The 18,952-nt window shown below is 38.2% G+C and overlaps 1 protein-coding gene across 4 annotated transcripts in view; it reads right to left on the bottom strand.

Moving 5' to 3' along the window:
- ATG7 (autophagy related 7) overlaps nucleotides 1-18,952 on the bottom strand; it is a 230,640-nt gene that overhangs the window by 100,462 nt on the left and 111,226 nt on the right. For 3 of the 4 annotated variants that reach the window (XM_025885212.2, XM_025885213.2, XM_025885214.2), the window contains exon 18: nucleotides 16,334-16,456. The exons of the other annotated variant lie outside the window; for it this stretch is intronic. In XM_025885212.2, coding sequence (XP_025740997.1) covers nucleotides 16,334-16,456 — 123 coding nt within the window. The remainder of the gene's footprint in view (nucleotides 1-16,333; nucleotides 16,457-18,952) is intronic. 4 annotated transcript variants of the gene reach the window in all.

The following is an 18,952-nucleotide window of genomic DNA, read 5'->3' as shown; positions in this document are numbered from 1 at the left end:
ATATCGTTCATACACCCAACTGAAGCTGTCAAGTAAAGCCAGGAAATAACTATCACAAGAGTCGGTAGGGCATTTACCTCGAGGGTTGTGATCCAGGAAGCCAAACATAAGAGGGGTGAAAGGGAACGTTTTATTTTTTGACCTGGATGTGAATATGATAATCATTCTTTTATATACATAACGTTTAATGCTTTCTTCTGGCTTATGTGATAGCTCATTTGAAAATTAAGATATAGGGGGTGCCTGGGTGGCTCAGTCGGTTAAGTGTCTGTCCTTGGCTCAGGTCATGATCCTGGGATGGAGCCCTGACTCAGGCTCCCTGCTCAGCGGGGAGCCTGCTTCTTCCTCTCCCTCTGCTGCTCCCTCTGCTTGTGCTATTAAATTAATAAAGTTTTTAAAAAAGAAAATATTAAGATATAGCAGGGGAGAAATCTCTTGATCTTTGCCATTTTCATTTTCCTAAAGCATTGTTTGGATCAAGTCATTCCTCTGCTCACACATAATAATACAAACTGCCCCAAATGTACATGGTTCTTTCAGACTTTCATTTATAGAATCTCATGTGTACCCCAGCCTCGGTGGGAAGAAGACAGAAACCATTTCTCAAAGGAGGTTGGTACTTTGGAAGGGCCAACAGGAATATCAGGCAGACCCCATGGGGAAGGAAACAGGACTTGACCAGAAGGATGAGCTCGACCAAGTCTTGAGTGGGGAGAACACAGGGCAATGGAACAGAAGTACGCATGACAGAACTGCAGAGAACACATGGGGCATGCGAGAGACAAAGCTATTCAGCTATCCTTTTGAAGAGTTAATTTCAGAATAGGTAAGAATATTCTTTTAAAGATCATGATTAACTGAGAAGTTGCAACTGTTTCATATTAGGAGGTTTTACACAGATTTATTTGTAAGTTAATGTGTATTCTTATACCTGGACTAGAATCAAGTAGTTTTCTATAGGTTCTTCTACAACAAAACTATCTGTTGCTAATGTCTTTGACACTCAAGATCCAGTTAATACAAATTATTTTAAGGGTTAATGATTGTTTAAAGTTTAATTCAAGACATTTATGTTCAAAGGCCTATGGTGTATCAAGAAAAAAATTTATTTAAAAAAAACTATGGCAGTTTTCCATTTGGTTCATTTGCATTTAGCCTTACAAGAATCGATGCTTATATTATACTTCTAAGATTTCAAAGCACATTATAATGGCAACTTGGTGGGGGTAGGTATTATCCCATTTATCCCATTATACCTTAAGTTTAGTAGCATAATTAAAAATAAACCAATCCACAGCAGTTTACTGTACTGGTAATTAGAAACTCAATGATTTTGTCTTGCAACAATAAGATCTAAATATTTCTAATTTAGCACGGATTTTTTTTTAACCAGATAGTTGAATAAAGACAAATGGGGACAAGCTCTTAATTTCTCTCTACAAATTAGCAAAAAGTAAAGGAAGAAACAAGTTGTCTCTTATCTGCCCTTTCCCATTGGTTAAGTCTGGAGATGGAATCATGAATGAGTAAAACCTCATTCCCACGGATTTTAAGATGCCAGTCTGTTCTTAAAGACAGTTCAAGAATAAGAAAGCACAGTGAGGCTGGCTGACCAGGCTCCAGGATGGAACAGTGAAAGAAACCACGCTATTCAAGAATGCAATTGGAAGGAAACAGACAAAAAGCAAAACTGCTCTTTGAAACTGTTCAATCTGAAAGCAGAGGCACTCTCTGTAAAGCAGAACACATCCGTATCTTCCTGTCTGCTCTCAGGCACACGTAGCATATTGTAAACCCCAAGATGTAGATTAACACTGAGCACAGTTAAGTTTAACAGTGTCCAGTCACCTTAGCATTATCAGTGCACTTCTCTGAGCTGTAAAATGTAAGATCCACCTCATGAGACTGGTATCAGCATCAGTTGCTGTGTGATCTCAGATGCTCCCATGCCACGGCCCATTCTGGAATGCCTTCTCTCCTTCTCTCCTACACTTGGAGTGGCAACCTTCAAGGACCAGTTCAAATCCAACTCTTTCCTGGAGCCCTCTCTGCATCCTATGCTCCTGAAATCCTGCAGGACTTACTGTGCTGTGTGTCCAGCTCTCTGTGTACTCTACTGCCCTGCAGCCTTGGTTACTCATCTGTTCTACCACCCTAATTGTTCCATGTCAGCCTCCTGAAGACCTGGTGTGTACCTCTTTGAATCTCCACACCTCCATGAACTTGACAAGGGGTCAACATTTGTTAATTGACAGAAGCCACGATTAAACATGAACAATATTTAATTTAAAAACAATGTACACCTTAGGGGCACCTGGGTGGCTCAGTTGTTAAGGGTCTGCCTTCGGCTCAGGTCATGATCCCAGGGTCCTGGGATCGAGTCCCACATCGGGCTCCCTGCTCCGCGGGAAGCCTGCTTCTCCCTCTCCCACACTCCCTGCTTGTGTTCCTGCTCTCGCTACCTCTGTCTCTGTCAAATAAATAAATAAAATCTTAAAAAAAAAATGTACACCTTAGAATATCTCACATCCCTTCCCTCCTTTGTTCTCCCACAGCTAATGGCAAAGCAAGACCGATCAAGACTAAGATTTCAGAACCAAGAGTCAATTTAATTTTACAGTATCAAAACATGGAAACCCCCCAAATTCAACATAGCAGCTGTTACGTTTGCAAATGAGAAGGGTCAGCTGTAAAAATACAGCCCCTGGAATAATGGTCACAGGGCAAACTGCAGGAACATCTCCCTGGGACCCTCTATTGCTGATACAGTCAGGAAGTCAGGGCCAGGGGCGCCCTGGCCAGTGGCCCTCCTCTTCCTAAACCCGACTTTCTCTGTCTCAGACTGCATCTTGAAAAACCGCTCCCACCCAACAAAATGCACTACTTTATGTAACTGTTTTTATAATTCAAAGGCATATGTAACTGTCATAAGAACTTTTGACTGGATCAGGCTAACTGGCATTCCATTCCACCCTGAGACAACAGAATTCAGAAAAACCAACTTGATAGATCAACATAACCTCCTGTCTTAAATGTTTTATTTCTGTTTGGCTTTACAAAATACCAAAAATAGCCCACTCCTACCTCCTCAAAAGCCTCAGGCACTGGGCACCCCCACGGGAGGATGAACAGGAACACACACTTCACGGCTGGTTGGCTATGAAGGCTGTCTCAATCAGGCTAGGATGCCGATGTGATACCTGGAGGCACCTCATCTGGAAGAGGCCTGCCTGGAGTAGCAGAAACTCTGGGGAATGCTGCCTAATAGGATAACTGTCTCTCCCCATTTAGAAATCAGGTGTTAAGTGGTAAGAGGTAAGATCAAGTTTCTATACCAAGTGACTGATGCTAATTTTTATTTTTTAAAAAACTCTTTAAATATACAGTTACAAACTTGGGGAGAAAGCAAACAATGGTTTAAAAGGTGCTTTTAAAATTTTGTGGACTACTGGGAAAGTAGGAATACATACTGGATTTTAGATGCCATGATGGAATGATTGTTCATTATTCTGTAACAATAATGGTATTCTGCCTATATAAAAAGAATATTTGTATTCTTAGGTGATTCATACTAAAAATTTAGAGATGAGGTGTCACTGTATGTGAGACTTGGGGGATTTCAAATGGTTCTGGAAAAGAGAAGGTGTGTGAGTGTGTTTGTGATGTGTTGTGTGGATGTGCTAGCCATAGAGCAAGACGGGGTGAGAGGAGGTGAGCAGAGACTAAGGCTTGGAACACTGAAGCACAATGAAAATGGAAAAAAAAATCACTATCACATCTAGACAAAGTTCATTTCTACAAAAAGTAAGCTAACATGCTCTGACAGCCTCTCAAAACAGAAAATCAATGCTGCCCTTAAAAGCCAGAGAGAGAAAAGGAAAGAAGGAAGCACACAGAGTCCCAGCTATGTGCACTGGGGCTCCAGGCTGTCTTTCTTTTCTCTTTGGTTAAACACCTTTATTGAGATGTAATTCACATACCATACAATTCACCCTTTTTTTTTTTTTTTAAGATTTCACTTATTTGCCAGAGAGAGAGAGAGAGAGCGCGCGCACACACAAGCAAGGAGAGGGAGAAGCAGGCTCCCCGCTGAGCAAGGAGCCCGACACGGGGCTCGATCCCAGGGCCCTGGGATCATGACCAGAGCCGAAGGCAGACTCTTAACCAACTGAGCCACCCAGGCGCCCCAATTCACCCATTTAAAGTGCACAACTCAGTGGTTGCAATATAGGAACAGCTGTGCACGCATCACCACAATCTAAGATTAGAACATTTTATCACCTCCTATGTAGTCATTCCTCATTTTGCCCCAACCCCTACCCCCACTCCTGGCAACCTCTAGCTTACTTTCTGTCTGTACACATTTTTTAATTCTGGACATTTCATATAAATGAAATCCTGTAATATGTAGCCTTTGGTGACTGGCTTCTTTCACTTAGCAGGTTCATCTGTGTTATGGTATGTGTCAGCAGTTCTTTCCTTTTTTACCGTCAAATAATATTCCAGCATTTTCCAGTCTAACACCCACGTTTTATTGATCCATTACCTAGATGGACCTCTGGGTTGTTTCTACTTTGGGGCTATTATAAATAAACAATGTTATGAACATCAGTGCACATGTTTTTCTATGAATGTATGTTTTCATTTCTCTGTGTTATATACCTCAGGGTGGAATTGCTCAGCCACATGGTAACTCTATGTTTAACTTTTTGAGGAACTGCAAGACTGTTTTCCAAAATGGCTGCACCATTTTACATTCCCACCAGTAATGTATGAGGGTTCTAATTTCTCCACATCCTTGGCAACACTTGTTATTGTCTTTTTGATACTAGCACCCTAGTAGGTATAAAGTGGTATCTCTGTGGTTTTGATTTTCATTTCCCTGATGGCTAATGATGCTGAACATCTTTTCATATACTTATTGGACATGGGTATATCCTCTTTTGAGACATGTCTATTTAAATCCATTGCCCAATTTTTAATTGGGTTTATGTCTTTTTATTACTGAGTTGCAAGAATTTCCAATATATTCTGGATACCAGTTCCTTATCAGATACAGGACTTGCAAAAAACCATTTAAAGCACAAAATTTTAAATTTTGATGTACTCCAATTTGTTTATCTTTCCTTTTGTTAGGTACTTTCTTGTTTAACGCTCACAGTAGTTGTGAGTAGGAATCATTGATCCCATTCTACAAATGAAGAAGATGAAACTCTATGAAATTAGGGAAATGACCCAAGGTCTCACACAGGGCTGCTACACATGGTCTTGCCCTGCACAATGCAGTCGGCTGAAAAGCAGCAGTCTTGGCTACTTGCTGGAGCTGCAATATGGATTCAGGCCTTCTGACTAGGCCAGGGTTCAGGCTACTCATTCACTCTATGAGTGTTACAGTGTAATACAGTTTATTTTTAAAGAAAATCCTTGGATTTTATACATTCAACGTCCTAAAAATGTTGCCATTACTTAAAGGGTTTGGAGTTCATCTCTGGAAGCTATACCAAGAGGTTGCAAGTGGCAGATTTAAGGAACACACTCGATTATGGTGTGGGGAGACTTTAGTTTATAAAGAAGCCAAAAGTTCAGGGCATCAAGACTGCAATGAGGTAAGTTATTAGGCTGGCTTACACCATATTGAATTTATATACACTGTTATACATACCAGTCAATATAAAGCATGAGACATGTTATTTTGTGGTTCAAAGTAGATCTTAATCTCTAAAAAATGCAACAAAAAATGTCTCTAGCAATGACAACCCAGATAGGACAGATATCAGAGAATGGTTATAAAATGTATAAAAAGTAATCATCTTGATACATTTTAAAACATTTTGACATAAAAATTGGCCATCTTTTTACTTCTTGGTCATACCAGCTATATATGGAACAAAACCACTGGATTATTAGAGCTAAAAAGCATTTCACATATGGTTCAATCCCTTTATTTTAAGTGGGGAAGTTGATGTACAAAATTTTCAAGTTATTCACCCAAGTACTCAGGAGAACACGAGCAGAACAAGGACTAGAATTTAAGAAGGATGCAGTTCCCATGTTCTTATTCTGAATATTTGCTGTTTTAACTCTGCTTTTAGTATTTATGATTCTCTTCTTCTCTCTCCCATAGACCTCTAAGGGGATTATACCATCCAAGACAGCTAGCTCTTCAGCAGGGTGGAGACTCGGACCAAACTTCATTGTTTATCCTCCAATTGGATTTTTCCCCAACACCAACTTATCTAAACATCTCCAATCTATGTAGATAACTCTGACAGCAAATAAAAGGGATTCATTTTATAAAGTGAGTTCTGAAGGGATACTGCCAAGCCTTGTTTCAAAAACCAGGCTCTTGTTTCCAATCTAAGAATTAAATGGCTTTCTGCCTGCTGTTTCTGCCTTTCCTCTTCAATTAGGGGAGAAGGCCAAGGCTGTGTCTCGAAGGATTGCTTCATAAGGAAAAATCAAGGCAGGATACAGTCTGAGGATGGGCCAGTGCAGGCTGGAGGTGGGCTAGCAGAGGGCTGTGGGAAAAGCGAACTGGATTCACGAGCAGGCTAGGTCAGTCTCCACAGTGATTCCTCTCCACTGGAAACAGGTCTAAGTGCTGACACGGAGGTTTCCCACAGCTTCTACTGGCCTCCAAAGGCATATTTGTCATCAGAGGCTCTTGATGAAGCTGTACATAAATATCTGACTGTTGTTAAATACAAAACAAAACAAAAAAAATATTCCACAGGAACCAAATTAAAACCATCTGTGAGGGGGAGAGGCCAAAAACTCAGTGTAAGTGCAAAAGGCCCAGCAGAAACCCTTGTTAATTGTGTTATTTACTTTGCTGAATAGTAAATTGTCATGCCAATGAAGTCATATCACATGACTATAATGTTTTTCATATGACTTTCCTGCTATGAGAGAAATGGGCACTTTATTTTCTAGAATTCTGAATTCTGTAGTAGATGAGTCAGAACGTGAGTTTTAATTCAGAATCAACCCTTCAGCTCAGCCTTTTTCATTTCTGCCAGCCTGTTCATGATTTTACATCTTATGTTATCCTTGACGTTAAACTTTATTTTTTAACGATCATTCGTTAATCTCTGATTCTGCAGGAAAAAAGTTCTGCTTAGCAAATGCTTGACAAAGATGCAAATTCTATTAATGAAGTGCTGTAACTGCAATCCTGAAATCGTAACTGCATGACACAGCATCAAATACTGATGATATAGTCAAGGCGAGGGAGGAAAACAGAGCCTAAAAGTAATCCTGGGGTCACGGAACTTGCAAACCTTCGAAGATGAGAATTTCAGGGGAATTGGGTTATGAAATTTTGTTATTTGAATTTCTCAAGGATATAGCTTGCTTTATTACCTCTCTTATGAATCAGTCTTTTCTCTCTATTTACATGGGGTTTGAAAATTATCTGGCATTTCCCGAAACAGCACAATGTCGAACCCGCAGTTGGAACTAACTCAGTACATGTGACCAGGTACTTGATGAAAAATAACCCTAAGAAGATAAGTCACAGCAAATTTTATGAAAAGATGGCTAAGTCATTTGTGCATCTGATTTACACTGAGCCTTTCTTCAGTGAAATTCAGCAGTTTTAAAGCCATTTGGTGAGCACTTCAACAGCTTCATGACTTGGACATCTTGTGCTTCGTCAACTTTAAGCCCATTTCCTTTTGTTCAATGGGGATAAATAGGGATGAACAAAAGAGAACTCGGGTCAATCTCCGAGTATCTAAACTCATTCTCAAAACGGCTCTTGAAAGGAAAGATCAGATCTTTCCTGCAAAATTCCTCATTCGGATGGCAACGTTTTAAGAGGGCAAAAAGTGGAGTTGTGGGGGGAGGGGGCGTTCCTCCATGGGGCCTTCTAATACTTCATAGGTAGAATATAACTATAATGTGGCAGCTAGATGGGCTACAGACTACGGACATGGATCTCTTTCTTAGTCCCCTTTAGGAAACACAACATTAGCAAAAACATTTATGAGGAGAGTATTTAAATTTTTAAGCTACAACTCAAGATAAAGTTAACCTACCACACACATTCCTCATTTAATTATTTTTTTATTGCATCCTACCTCTACAGCTTCTCCTCACTGAACTCAATGAAACAGGATAATTTTCTTTACCTACTAAGTCAATCTACCAGTCTTCCTCTTTTCCTCCAAGCTCTATTACCACCCTATCTCTAATACCATTCAGTCATTTCCATTCATTTATTCCATTACCTCAAAATCACCATTACATCAAATACATTCATCTTTATAAGTGTGGGCTGTCCACCCCTCCCTTCCCCACCATCACCACACTCCCAGTCCCCACTCTGCACCCTGCATCTCAACCCCTTCTCCAAGAGAAACCAACCTGGTGATTTGTCTGTTAATCTCAATCTCAACAGCACTATGATTACACTAGTAACCTAGACTAAAATAATGGCAATCAATCATCTGGGGCTATTTGATGAGGGCAGAAAGGTGGGTGCAAAAAATTGGGTTGCATTAATCAATCTCACTAAATCTAGGTGATTCTGTCTTGAATATATCTTCCAATCCATTATTCCTGTGCTCCCTTCTTTGAAAAGAAAGGGATTTGTAGTCTCTAGTAGGATGAGCTTTGCATTCTTCTTTTATAAAGGGTCTATATTTGGGGAGATAGACTACAGGTGTTAAAGGATAGGGGATTGTTTAACAGCATCAAAACTTTTCTTTCTTTAATGAAAAAGGAATTATCTTGCTACAACATGGATGAGTCTTGAAAACATCATGCTAAGTTAAAGACAGCAGACACAAAAGGCCACATATCATTTGATTTCATTTACATGACATGTTCAGAATAGGCAAATCCATGGAGACAGAAAGTACAATAGTGGTTGCCAGGCCTGGAAGGAAGGGGGAATGAGCAGTGACTGTTTAATGAGTATGGAGTTACTTTCTGGGTGATGAAAATGTTCTAAACTTAGTAGTAAGGGTAGCACAACAACTCTGAATACACTAAAAACCACTGAATTGTACACTTTAAAGGGGTAAATTTCATGGTATGTGGATTGCAACTCAATAAAGCTGTTATTAAAAAAAAAAAAAACACCTTATCTGATTTCAGATAACCCTGGCTCCAACTACATTCTCATGATTCTGAGTAACACTCTAAAGACTCTTGGCCTCTGAGACCTTCATTCAGCCTAGAATGCCCTCCTCCATTTCCCTCCCAATTTTTATTTTTAAAGACAGCCTACTCATCCTTTAAAACTAACTGGTGATGGATGTTAACTAGACTTATTGTGGTGATCATTTTGGAATACATACAAATATTAAATCATTACACATAAATGCTAATATATAATGTAATATGTCAATTATAGCTCAGTAAAAATTAAATTAAAGATTAAAATTTATTTACTTATTTTTAAAGATTTTATTTATTTATTTATTTGACAGAAAGGGAGACAACGAAAGAGGGAACACAAGCAGGGGGAGTGGGAGAGGGAGAAGCAGGTTTCCCACGGAGCAGGGAGCCCGATGGGACCCTGGGACCATAGACCTGAGCCAAAGGCAGACATTTAATGACTGAGCCACCTACGTGCTCCAAATTCTAAAATTTAACTGGAATACTTGTTCCCTTATGTGTGAAGCTTTCTTTGACATCCCTACTCCCCCAGGCAGGAGTAACTGCTCTCTGAGCACTTAATATATATAAATGACTAAAATATTTTTGATGAGTGGCACCTGGGTGGCTCAGTTGTTAAGTGTCTGCCTTCAGCTCAGGTCATGAGCCCAGGGTTCTGGGATCGAGCCCCGGGTAGGGCTCCCTGCCCCGCAGAAAGCCTGCTTCTCCCTCTCCCACTCCCCCTCCCCCTGCTTGTGTTCCCTCTCTTGCTCTCTTTCTCTGTCAAATAAATAAATAAAATCTTAAAAAACGTATATATATTTTTGATGATATTAGAATGTACTATTTACATCTGTTTTTCATATTAGACTATGAGTACATCTCACTAACTTCTGTATTCAGTTACCAGCACAGTGAGTTGCTATCAAATTTTTTTAAAGATGTTCAGTAATTCCTGTTATAAAAAACAGGATTTGTACAAATACATATTTTATAAACAATGTATAAAATGATACAGTCAGATAAAATTATCTGGTTGAATCTTTTGCAATTCCAGAGTTGAGGCATAAAAAGAGTCCAAGATGAGAACTGGGCATTCTTGTTGCATTGCTAAAATAAATAAATCAGGACCTTTCTATATGGGATGAAGAATTTTGTATTTTTATTACTCAACACCTGTTAATGCATTGGGAATCAAATACATAAATCAAAATGGTACCCTCACACAGATTATATATATAGATATAGATATTTATTTAAACACACACATTTTTCACAGTAATGTAAAATAATGTAGGTAGGGCAATGAATTTTGTTATGTCTTCTGCTGAGCATTATCTTAAAACACAGCCCTATTTAGAACACTGAGAGACATAAAACAGTTAATAACAAACAAAAAGAAATAATCAATAGTAATACAATAATAGTAAGGGACTTTAACACCCCACTTATACTGATGGACAGATCATCCAAACAGAAAATCAACAAGGAAACAGTGGCTTTGAATGACACACTGGACCAGATGGATTTAACAGACATATTCAGAACATTCAATCCTAAAACAGCAGAATACACATTCTTTTCAATTGCATACGGAACATTCTCCAGAAGAGATCACACATTAGGACACAAAACAAGTCTCAACAAATTAAAAAAAAATATCAAAGTGATACCATGCATCTTTTCTGACCACAATGCTATGAAACTAGAAATCAACCACAAGAAAAAATCTGGAAAGAGCACAAACACACGGAGGTTAAATAACATGCTACTAAACAATGAATGGGTCAACTAAGAAATCAAAGAAGAAACTGAAATTTACACAGAAACAAATAAAAATGAAAACACAATGGTCCAAAATCTTTGGGATACAGCAAAAGTAGTTCTAAGAGGGAAGTTTATAGGAATACAGGCCTACGTCAGGAAGCAAGAAAAAATCTCAAACAACCTAAACTTACCTGTAAAGGAGATAGAAAAAAGAACAAACAAAACCCAAACCCAGCAAAAGGAGTATAAACAATTGTAAGAGAAAATTATTAAAACCTATATGCCAAAAATTGGACAACTTAGAAGAAATGGACAAATTCCGAGAAACATTATAACCTCCCAAAAATGAAGCAGGAAGAAATAGAAAATTGAACAGACCAACTGCCAGCAAAGAAATTGAATCAGTAACCAAAAAACCTCCAACAAACAAAAGTCCAGGACTAGACAGTTTCACAGGTGAATTCTACCAAACATTTAAAGAAGTGTTAATACTTATTCTCAAAGTATTCTAAAAAATATAAGAGGAAGGAAAACTTTCAAATTCACTCTATGAGGCCAGTATCATCCTGATACCAAAACCAGATAAAGATGCCACAAAAGTGGGAACTACAGGCAAGTATCTCTCATGGATACAGATGCAAAAATCCTCAACAAAAAATGAGCAAACAGAATCTAACAATATATTAAAAAAAATCACACAACATGACTAAATGGGATTTATTCCTGGGATGCAAGCGTGGTTCAATATTCACAAAACAATCAACGTGATACATCACATCAATAAGAGAAAGGATAAAAACCATATGATCATTTCAATAGATGCAGAAAAAGCATTTGATGAAGTACAACATCCATTCATGATAAAAAATAAAAATAAAAACAACCCTCTGCAGAGTAGGTCTAGGGGAAATATATCTTAACATAATAAAGGCCTTATGTTAAAAGCCCATAGCCAAACATCATACTCAATGGTGAAAAACCAAGAGCTTTTACCCTAAGGTCACAAACAAGACAAGGATGTCCACTCTCACCACTTTTATTCAATATAGTACTAGAAGTCCTAGCAACAGCAATCAGACAACATAAAGAAATAAAAGGCATCCAAATTGGTGAGGAAGAAGTAAAACTCTCATTATTTGCAGATGACATGATACTTTGTACAGAAAACCCAAAAGACTCCACCAAAAAACTACTAGAACTGATAAATGAATTCACTAAAGTCCACAGGATACAAAATCAATGTACAGAAATCTGTTGCATTCCTGCACATTAATAATGAAGCAAAAGAAAGAGAAATTAAGAAAACAATCCCATTTACAATGGCATCAACAACAATTAAATACCTAGGAACAAACTTAACCAAGGAGGTGAAAGGCCTACTCTAAAAGCTATAAAACACTGATAAAAGAAATTCAAGATGATGCCAAGAAACGGAAAGACATTCCATGCTCATGGGTTGGAAGAACAAATATCGTTAAAATGTCTATACTAGCCAAAGGAATCTACAAATTTAGTGCAATCCCTATCAAAATACCAACCGCATTTTTCACAGAACTAGAACAAACAATCTTAAATTTTTTTAAAGATTTTACTTATTTATTTTAGAGAGTGTATGTGTGCAAGTGGGGGGAGAGGAAGAGGGAGAGTGAGAGAGAATCCCAGGCAAACTCTGTGCTGAGTGCAGGGCCCAATGCAGGGCTCAATCCCATAACCCTGAGGTCTTGACCTGAGCCAAAATCAAGAGTCAGACACTTAACCAACTGAACCACCCAGGTGCTCCCAAACAATCCTAAAATTTGTATGGAACCACAAAAGACCCCAAATAGCCAAACCAATCTTGAAAAAGAAAAGCAAAATTGGAGATATCAAAATTCCATATCTCAAGTTACATTACAACGTGGTAGCAATTAAAACTGTACGGTACTAGCATAAAAATAGATGCACAGATCAATGGAATAGAACAGAAAACCCAGAAATAAACCCATTATATGGTCAATTAATCTTCAACAAAGGAAGAATGAATATACAATGAAAAAATATCTCTTCAACAAATGGTGTTGGGAAAACTGGACAGCAACGTGAAAAATAATGAAACTGGACCATTTTCTTTCACCATACACAAGAATAAACTCAAAATTGATTATAGACCTAACAGTGAGACCTGAAATCATAAAAATCCTTGAAGAGAGCACAGATAGCTATCTCTCCAACATGGGATGTATCAACATATTTCTAGATATGTCTCTTGAAGCAAGGGAAATAAAAGCAAAAATAAACTATTGGGACTATGTCAAAATAAAAGGCTTCTGCATAGTGAAGGAAACAATCTACAAAACTAAGGAAACAATCTACAAATGGGAGAAGATATTTACAAATGGCATATCCAATAAAGGGTTACCATCCAAAATGTATAAAGAACTGATACAACCTAATACCCAAAAAACAAATAATCCAATTAAAAAATGGGCAGAAGACATGAACAGACATTTCTCCAAAGAAGACATCTAGATTGCCAACAGACATATGAAAAGATGCTCAATATCACTCATCATCAGGGAAATGCAAACCAAAACCACAATGAGATATTATCTCACATCTGTCAGAATGACTAAAATCAAAAACATAAGAAACAGCAAGTGTTGGCAAGGATGTGGAGAAAAAGGAACTCTTGTACATTGTTGGTGGGAATGCAAACTGGTGCAGCCACTATGGAAAACCTTATGGAGGTTCCTAAAAAATTAAAAATAGAACTACCCTATAATCCATTAATCACACTACAGGGCATATACCCCTCCCCCCAGAAAAACAAAAAAACCCACTAATTGAAAGGGATACCTGCACCCCTATGGTTATTGCATCATTATTTACAATAGTCAAACTGCAGAAGCAGCCCAAGTATCCACTGATAGATGAATGGATAAAGAAGATGTGGTATATATACAGTGGAATATGGTTCATCCATAAAAAAGAATGAAATCTTGCCATTTGCAACAAAATGGATACAGCTACAGAGTATAATGGTAAGTGAAATAAGTCAGAAAAAGGCAAATACCATATGATTTCAGTCTTATGTGGAACTTAAATCAAAACAAAGAAAAAATGTTTGATATAGACTCTTAACTATAGAAAACTGATGGTTACTAGAGGGGAGGTGGGTGGAGGCATGGGGGAAATGGGGTTGAGGTAGGAAGAGTACACTTATTATGATGGAAAATAAGCTGAAATAAAAAGACAAAATTTTTTTAATTAAAAAAAAACACCACAGCCCTATTTAAAGCTCTTTTAAAAAAATAACACTACTTCTCTCAGATTAGGATTGCAAATTCTAATACCTGTAAGAGTCATTAACTCAAGAGCATCATTTAAATGGAGAATATCACCTAAAAAATAAATTTGGGCAAAAAACCAACAAATGTGTGTCTCTAGGTGGTAAGGGACAAGTGTAGGAGATTTCCTTTACATGCAGAATACTTTTTGTACCTTCAGATTTCATATAAAGTACATTATTTATCTATAAAATTTGCATCCTTGCTCCAGCTAACCATCACTATTAAGAAATGCAGGCCTGGGCTTGCCAGATCTGATTTTTCAAAGAGGTTAGAAATGGGAAAATTCAGATTTTTATGTAAAATTCATAAGTTTTAAATGTTGACTTTATTCAGAATTTAGCACACAGGGCAGGCCAAACAAAACACACCTGCAAGCCATATATGGCTCACAGGCCAACAAGTTTACCATCTCTAATCAAAAATTTGATGTGTAGCTTATGATTCCAAAACTATAAATATAATTTAATGGGGGAAATCTTCAAAAAGAAAACTCCGACTTGTGGATGAAACCATATCCCCTCCTGCCCCACCATCTATTTAGTCACTATTGCTCTCTTAAACTTCCCCTTCTCTTCCTGGGTCTTTGAAAAGGCTATTAATGTTTGACCAGCTAAAATGTAAAGCAGGTCAGATCTCATCAAGGAATCTGCCCATTATCCTAGCATCTGCTCTGTTTTAAAGAGTGAAATTTCGGGTTTATTTCAAGTTGCAATTCATCTAGCCAACAAGAGAAAGGTATATGAATAATTTCTAGCTGGGTAGAAATATTCCCTCAGCAAACCAGTCAAACAATTGCATGGTTGAAAAGACCTGTAAGTTATTTTAACCTTATCATCAGGCAGTACAATGCTACGCAAAGGATAAAATGGCAGCCGTGATCAACATAGTGTTCTGAACCATGTCTGGGAACCAATCACAATTTTGGGAAAAATCTCAAATTCTCTTTAAGTTCAGCAGAGATGCTGTTTATCTCCTGAAACTGAAGCTAAGAGACTCTATGTGGGTCTAACTATTGGTTATAAGTGGAATACTACATCTATTAAATGCCCAGAGTACACCAAGGCAAGTTAAAGAAGAACTGGTTTCAGCTTTTTTTTTTTTTAAGTTTTATTTATTTAAATAATCTTTACACCCCATGTGGGGCTTGAACTGATGACCCCCAGATTAAGAGTTGCATGTTCTTCTGACTGAGTCAGCCAGGCACCCCAGAACTGATTTCAGTTTTAAAAGTAGTACTAGAGATGTACTATCTTGCGTCTCTGGTGTGCCTAAAACTCTCACCTCAATATGGGGAAAGTTTCAAAGGATTTGACTCTGGTAGTTTCAATTTTCTTTACTCAGTGCTACTAGCTCCAATTTTCCAAACAGCAGCCTTTGTTTGCCACAAGCTAGTCCAGTATCGGGCCTGAATGTCTACTCAATGACCTCTGGGGCCTGCCCCTGTGGTGAAGACACACAACCCCAGGCAGGGGTGGGAATGGGGTGGGAGTCAATAAATAGGACAATAGGACTAACGGCATCTTTGCAAGTGTTCCACTCCTGCGGGACACAGGCACTCAAGGTTTTCTTTATGTAGCTTGTGGAAATGATAAGACAGGCCACATTTCTCCTAAGAACTTCTTCATGGAAATTAAGATCTGCAATATATTCTAATTGACAAGCAATGTGTAACTCTCTCAGGTTGTGACTGGGGAAGCCATTTTATAGTAGAGTTCAGGGACCCAAGAAGATGTATCCAATTATTAAATAAAAGCCAGGCATGTTCTCTCTGAAGAACACGGCCAGAGCCCAATCTTCCCTGTCTTACATTCTGATGTGTGGATATCAGAGACTACTCTCCCATGGCCACAGGCATGCTGTTCTTCAGAAAGGACCAGAGGTGCTTGAAAATAGATAATCCATACTCCCTTTAATTATGTGCATTTGGCACCTACTATACAACAATCTGCACACATCAACATCCAGCGACTGCAGAAGGTTCCTTCTCTGGTAACTAGCAGACTTATTTAGCAATGTTTGTTCTAAGGGAAAAAAATCATAATTTACCACTTCCTTACTGTTCCATAAATCTGAGTATCAAGTAGGTTTCAAACACACCAGTCCTCAGTATAGAAAGCTCGCATTACTCTTACCTCAGCAGCTTGGGTCTCTTGATGCAGCAAAGTGAGACCAGTCAAGTCTTCTAAGAAGGAATGTGAAGAATTAAACACCTTCGCTAGGAAATTAAATCCTTCTCGTTCATACTGATCAAGAACCTGTAAAACATTTATATTTTTTAAAAGGGGCTGGTTTTAAAAGCATATTACAAGATTTTCACTTCTATAAGCACTTGTCAAAAATGAAACTAAAACTAGAATTAAACATGGGGATAATAACGCAATCTGGAGGGCAAAAACTGGGAGGGCTTGGGATTTATCATTTTTCCTTCTTAGAAACAATGACAATATCCTTTCCAATTCTGATGACAATTTTTCTCAAAAAACTAAAAATTCCAGAAAAGCTGGGGTTCCTACTTCTAAAGTTCACTTGTTAGGAAAAAAAAAAAAAAAGGCCGGAAAAGAGCCAAGAAAAAAATTAAAAAGGATAAAGACAAAGAGAGGGACAAATGGATGGGAAATGTGATCTACCGGCTAGCCATATGTTTTTTTAAAAAACAGAATAGTTTACAAACGTAAAAATAAATTTCACCAGGCATGTCACAAAAGAGGATATCCAAATGGCTGATAAACATATGAAAAGTTGCTCAACATTACAAGTGGTTAGGGAAATGTAAACTAAAACCATAATTAAATCTTTCTTTATATACACCAAAATGGCTAAAATAAAAAAGAAGATACCGAGTACTGGCAAGAATGTAGAACAACTGGGATTCTCATGGGAGTGCAAAATGAGAAAGCCATTTTAGAGGCTTAACACTTATATGTCCTGTGATCAAGCAATTCGACTCCTAGATATATATACCCTACAAAAAAAGGTATGCAGTTGTGTATCAGAAGACCCAAACAAAGTGTCCATAGCAGCACTACTCATGATGGTCCAAACTAGAGACTACTCAAGTGTCCATCAATAGTAGAATGAATGAACAAAGGGGTATATTCATGCAATAGAATACTACTTAGCAATGAAAACAAACTATATTTACTTGCAACAATATAGATAATTCTCACAATGTTAAAGGAAAGAAGAGAGAAGCAATATTTACTGCATGATTACATTTTTTAAAAAAAAGAACAGGCAAAATGAATCTAAGTGAGGAGAATGGGTTACCCATGGAGGGACTGTAACTGAAAGGGGCACAAGGGAGGTTCTGGATACTGATAACATTTGTTTCCTTATCTGGGTGTTGGTGTACTTAGTGAAAAGCCATCAAGCCCTTTTTCTGTATATATGTTGTCCTTCGATAAAAAGATTAAAGGCCTGCAAGTCTTGACAGGAGAACAATTTGAGAATGTCTGAGTTCTCAGAAGCAAACAAAATAATGATTATTATATTTAAAAATTCAAAGATCACAGGAATTTTGAGTGTTAGGAAATAGCGAACCAGAATGTCTCTAAAATTCTCTCAGAACTTGGAAGAAATAAAGAGATGAATGTATCAAAAAGCAGGCATTGAAGATAAATCCAAGAAATCAATTACACATGAAGAGAAACGCTGGAGAAGCAGTAACACAAGAAATAGAAAACAATTTTTTAAAAATTTCTCCATAAAGAAACGAAAATGTATAAACCCTTCAATGCAGCAATTCCACTTCAAAGACTTTTCATACAGATATAGTTGTTCATGGGAAAAAAAATATGTAACGATGCTCACTGAAACACTGTTTGCAGCAACAAAAGATTAGAAGTGACTACTCTTTAATAGGGGGCTGGTTAACAAAATTATGGTGTATTTACAATCAAGGGCATAATCTAGATCCGTTAAAAGAATGAGGTAGCTCTATAGAATTGATGTAAACTTATTTCTAAGACATACAGGTATATTAAAAGCAATGTCCAGACCATGTGTCTAGTATTAATGTCTTAAAAAAATAAAGAGAGAGGAGGAAAGAGGAAGAAAGGGCAATGGAGCTGTGTATATGCCTGTTTATGCATGTAAGATCTCTGGAAGAATACATACAAGTCTATTTTCTCCCCTAGTGCTGGAGGAAAGTCTCAGAGGAGGAGGAGGAAGAGCTCTAAAGCCCTGATAAAGCTGGAGCTAGGAGCGGCAGCCCTCCTTCAGCCACGGGAAACAAAGCCGCAGTAGTGATAAGTTAGGAGAGCAGGGAACTGGGGACCAAGAAGCTCTGGGGTCTGACAGCAGGCAGCAAGGTCATCTGCTGCCAGAGAAGGGGATGGGTGGGCCATGGAGCTTGAGGGGGTAGTGATGGTCTGGGACAGATGCATGGGGAATGTGAGAAAAGGAAGTGGAGGTCCCTGCTCAGGAGAGAAAATATACATTTTGGGAGAAATGTGGTTAAAGATCCACCTAAGCTTTGGCACTCACAGGATAAAGCTAACCGAGAGGTCAAAGAAATTGAGGGGCTGCTGAGTACCAGTGAAGGGAGCCAAGGAAGGTAAGGTAAGACCTGCAGGCCGGAGAGAACAGATACACTGGTGATCATGGAGGAGCAAAGGATGATCAGTACGCCTCAAGGTACACAAAGCAAAGCCCTTGGTTCATGAGCCCCAGTAAATTAATCTGACAACCCAATGCCTGGATAAAAAGGCACTTAGTAACTGAATCCCTCAGTAATAAGGAGATTCCTTACA

Source organism: Callorhinus ursinus, unplaced genomic scaffold (genome assembly GCF_003265705.2).
Source record: "Callorhinus ursinus isolate GAN/ISIS: 27379988/994484 unplaced genomic scaffold, GSC_fseal_2.0 scaffold15, whole genome shotgun sequence".
NCBI lineage: Eukaryota > Metazoa > Chordata > Mammalia > Carnivora > Otariidae > Callorhinus > Callorhinus ursinus.
The sequence above is the reverse complement of the archived record's forward strand: the minus strand, read 5'-3'. Positions and strand labels throughout refer to the sequence as shown.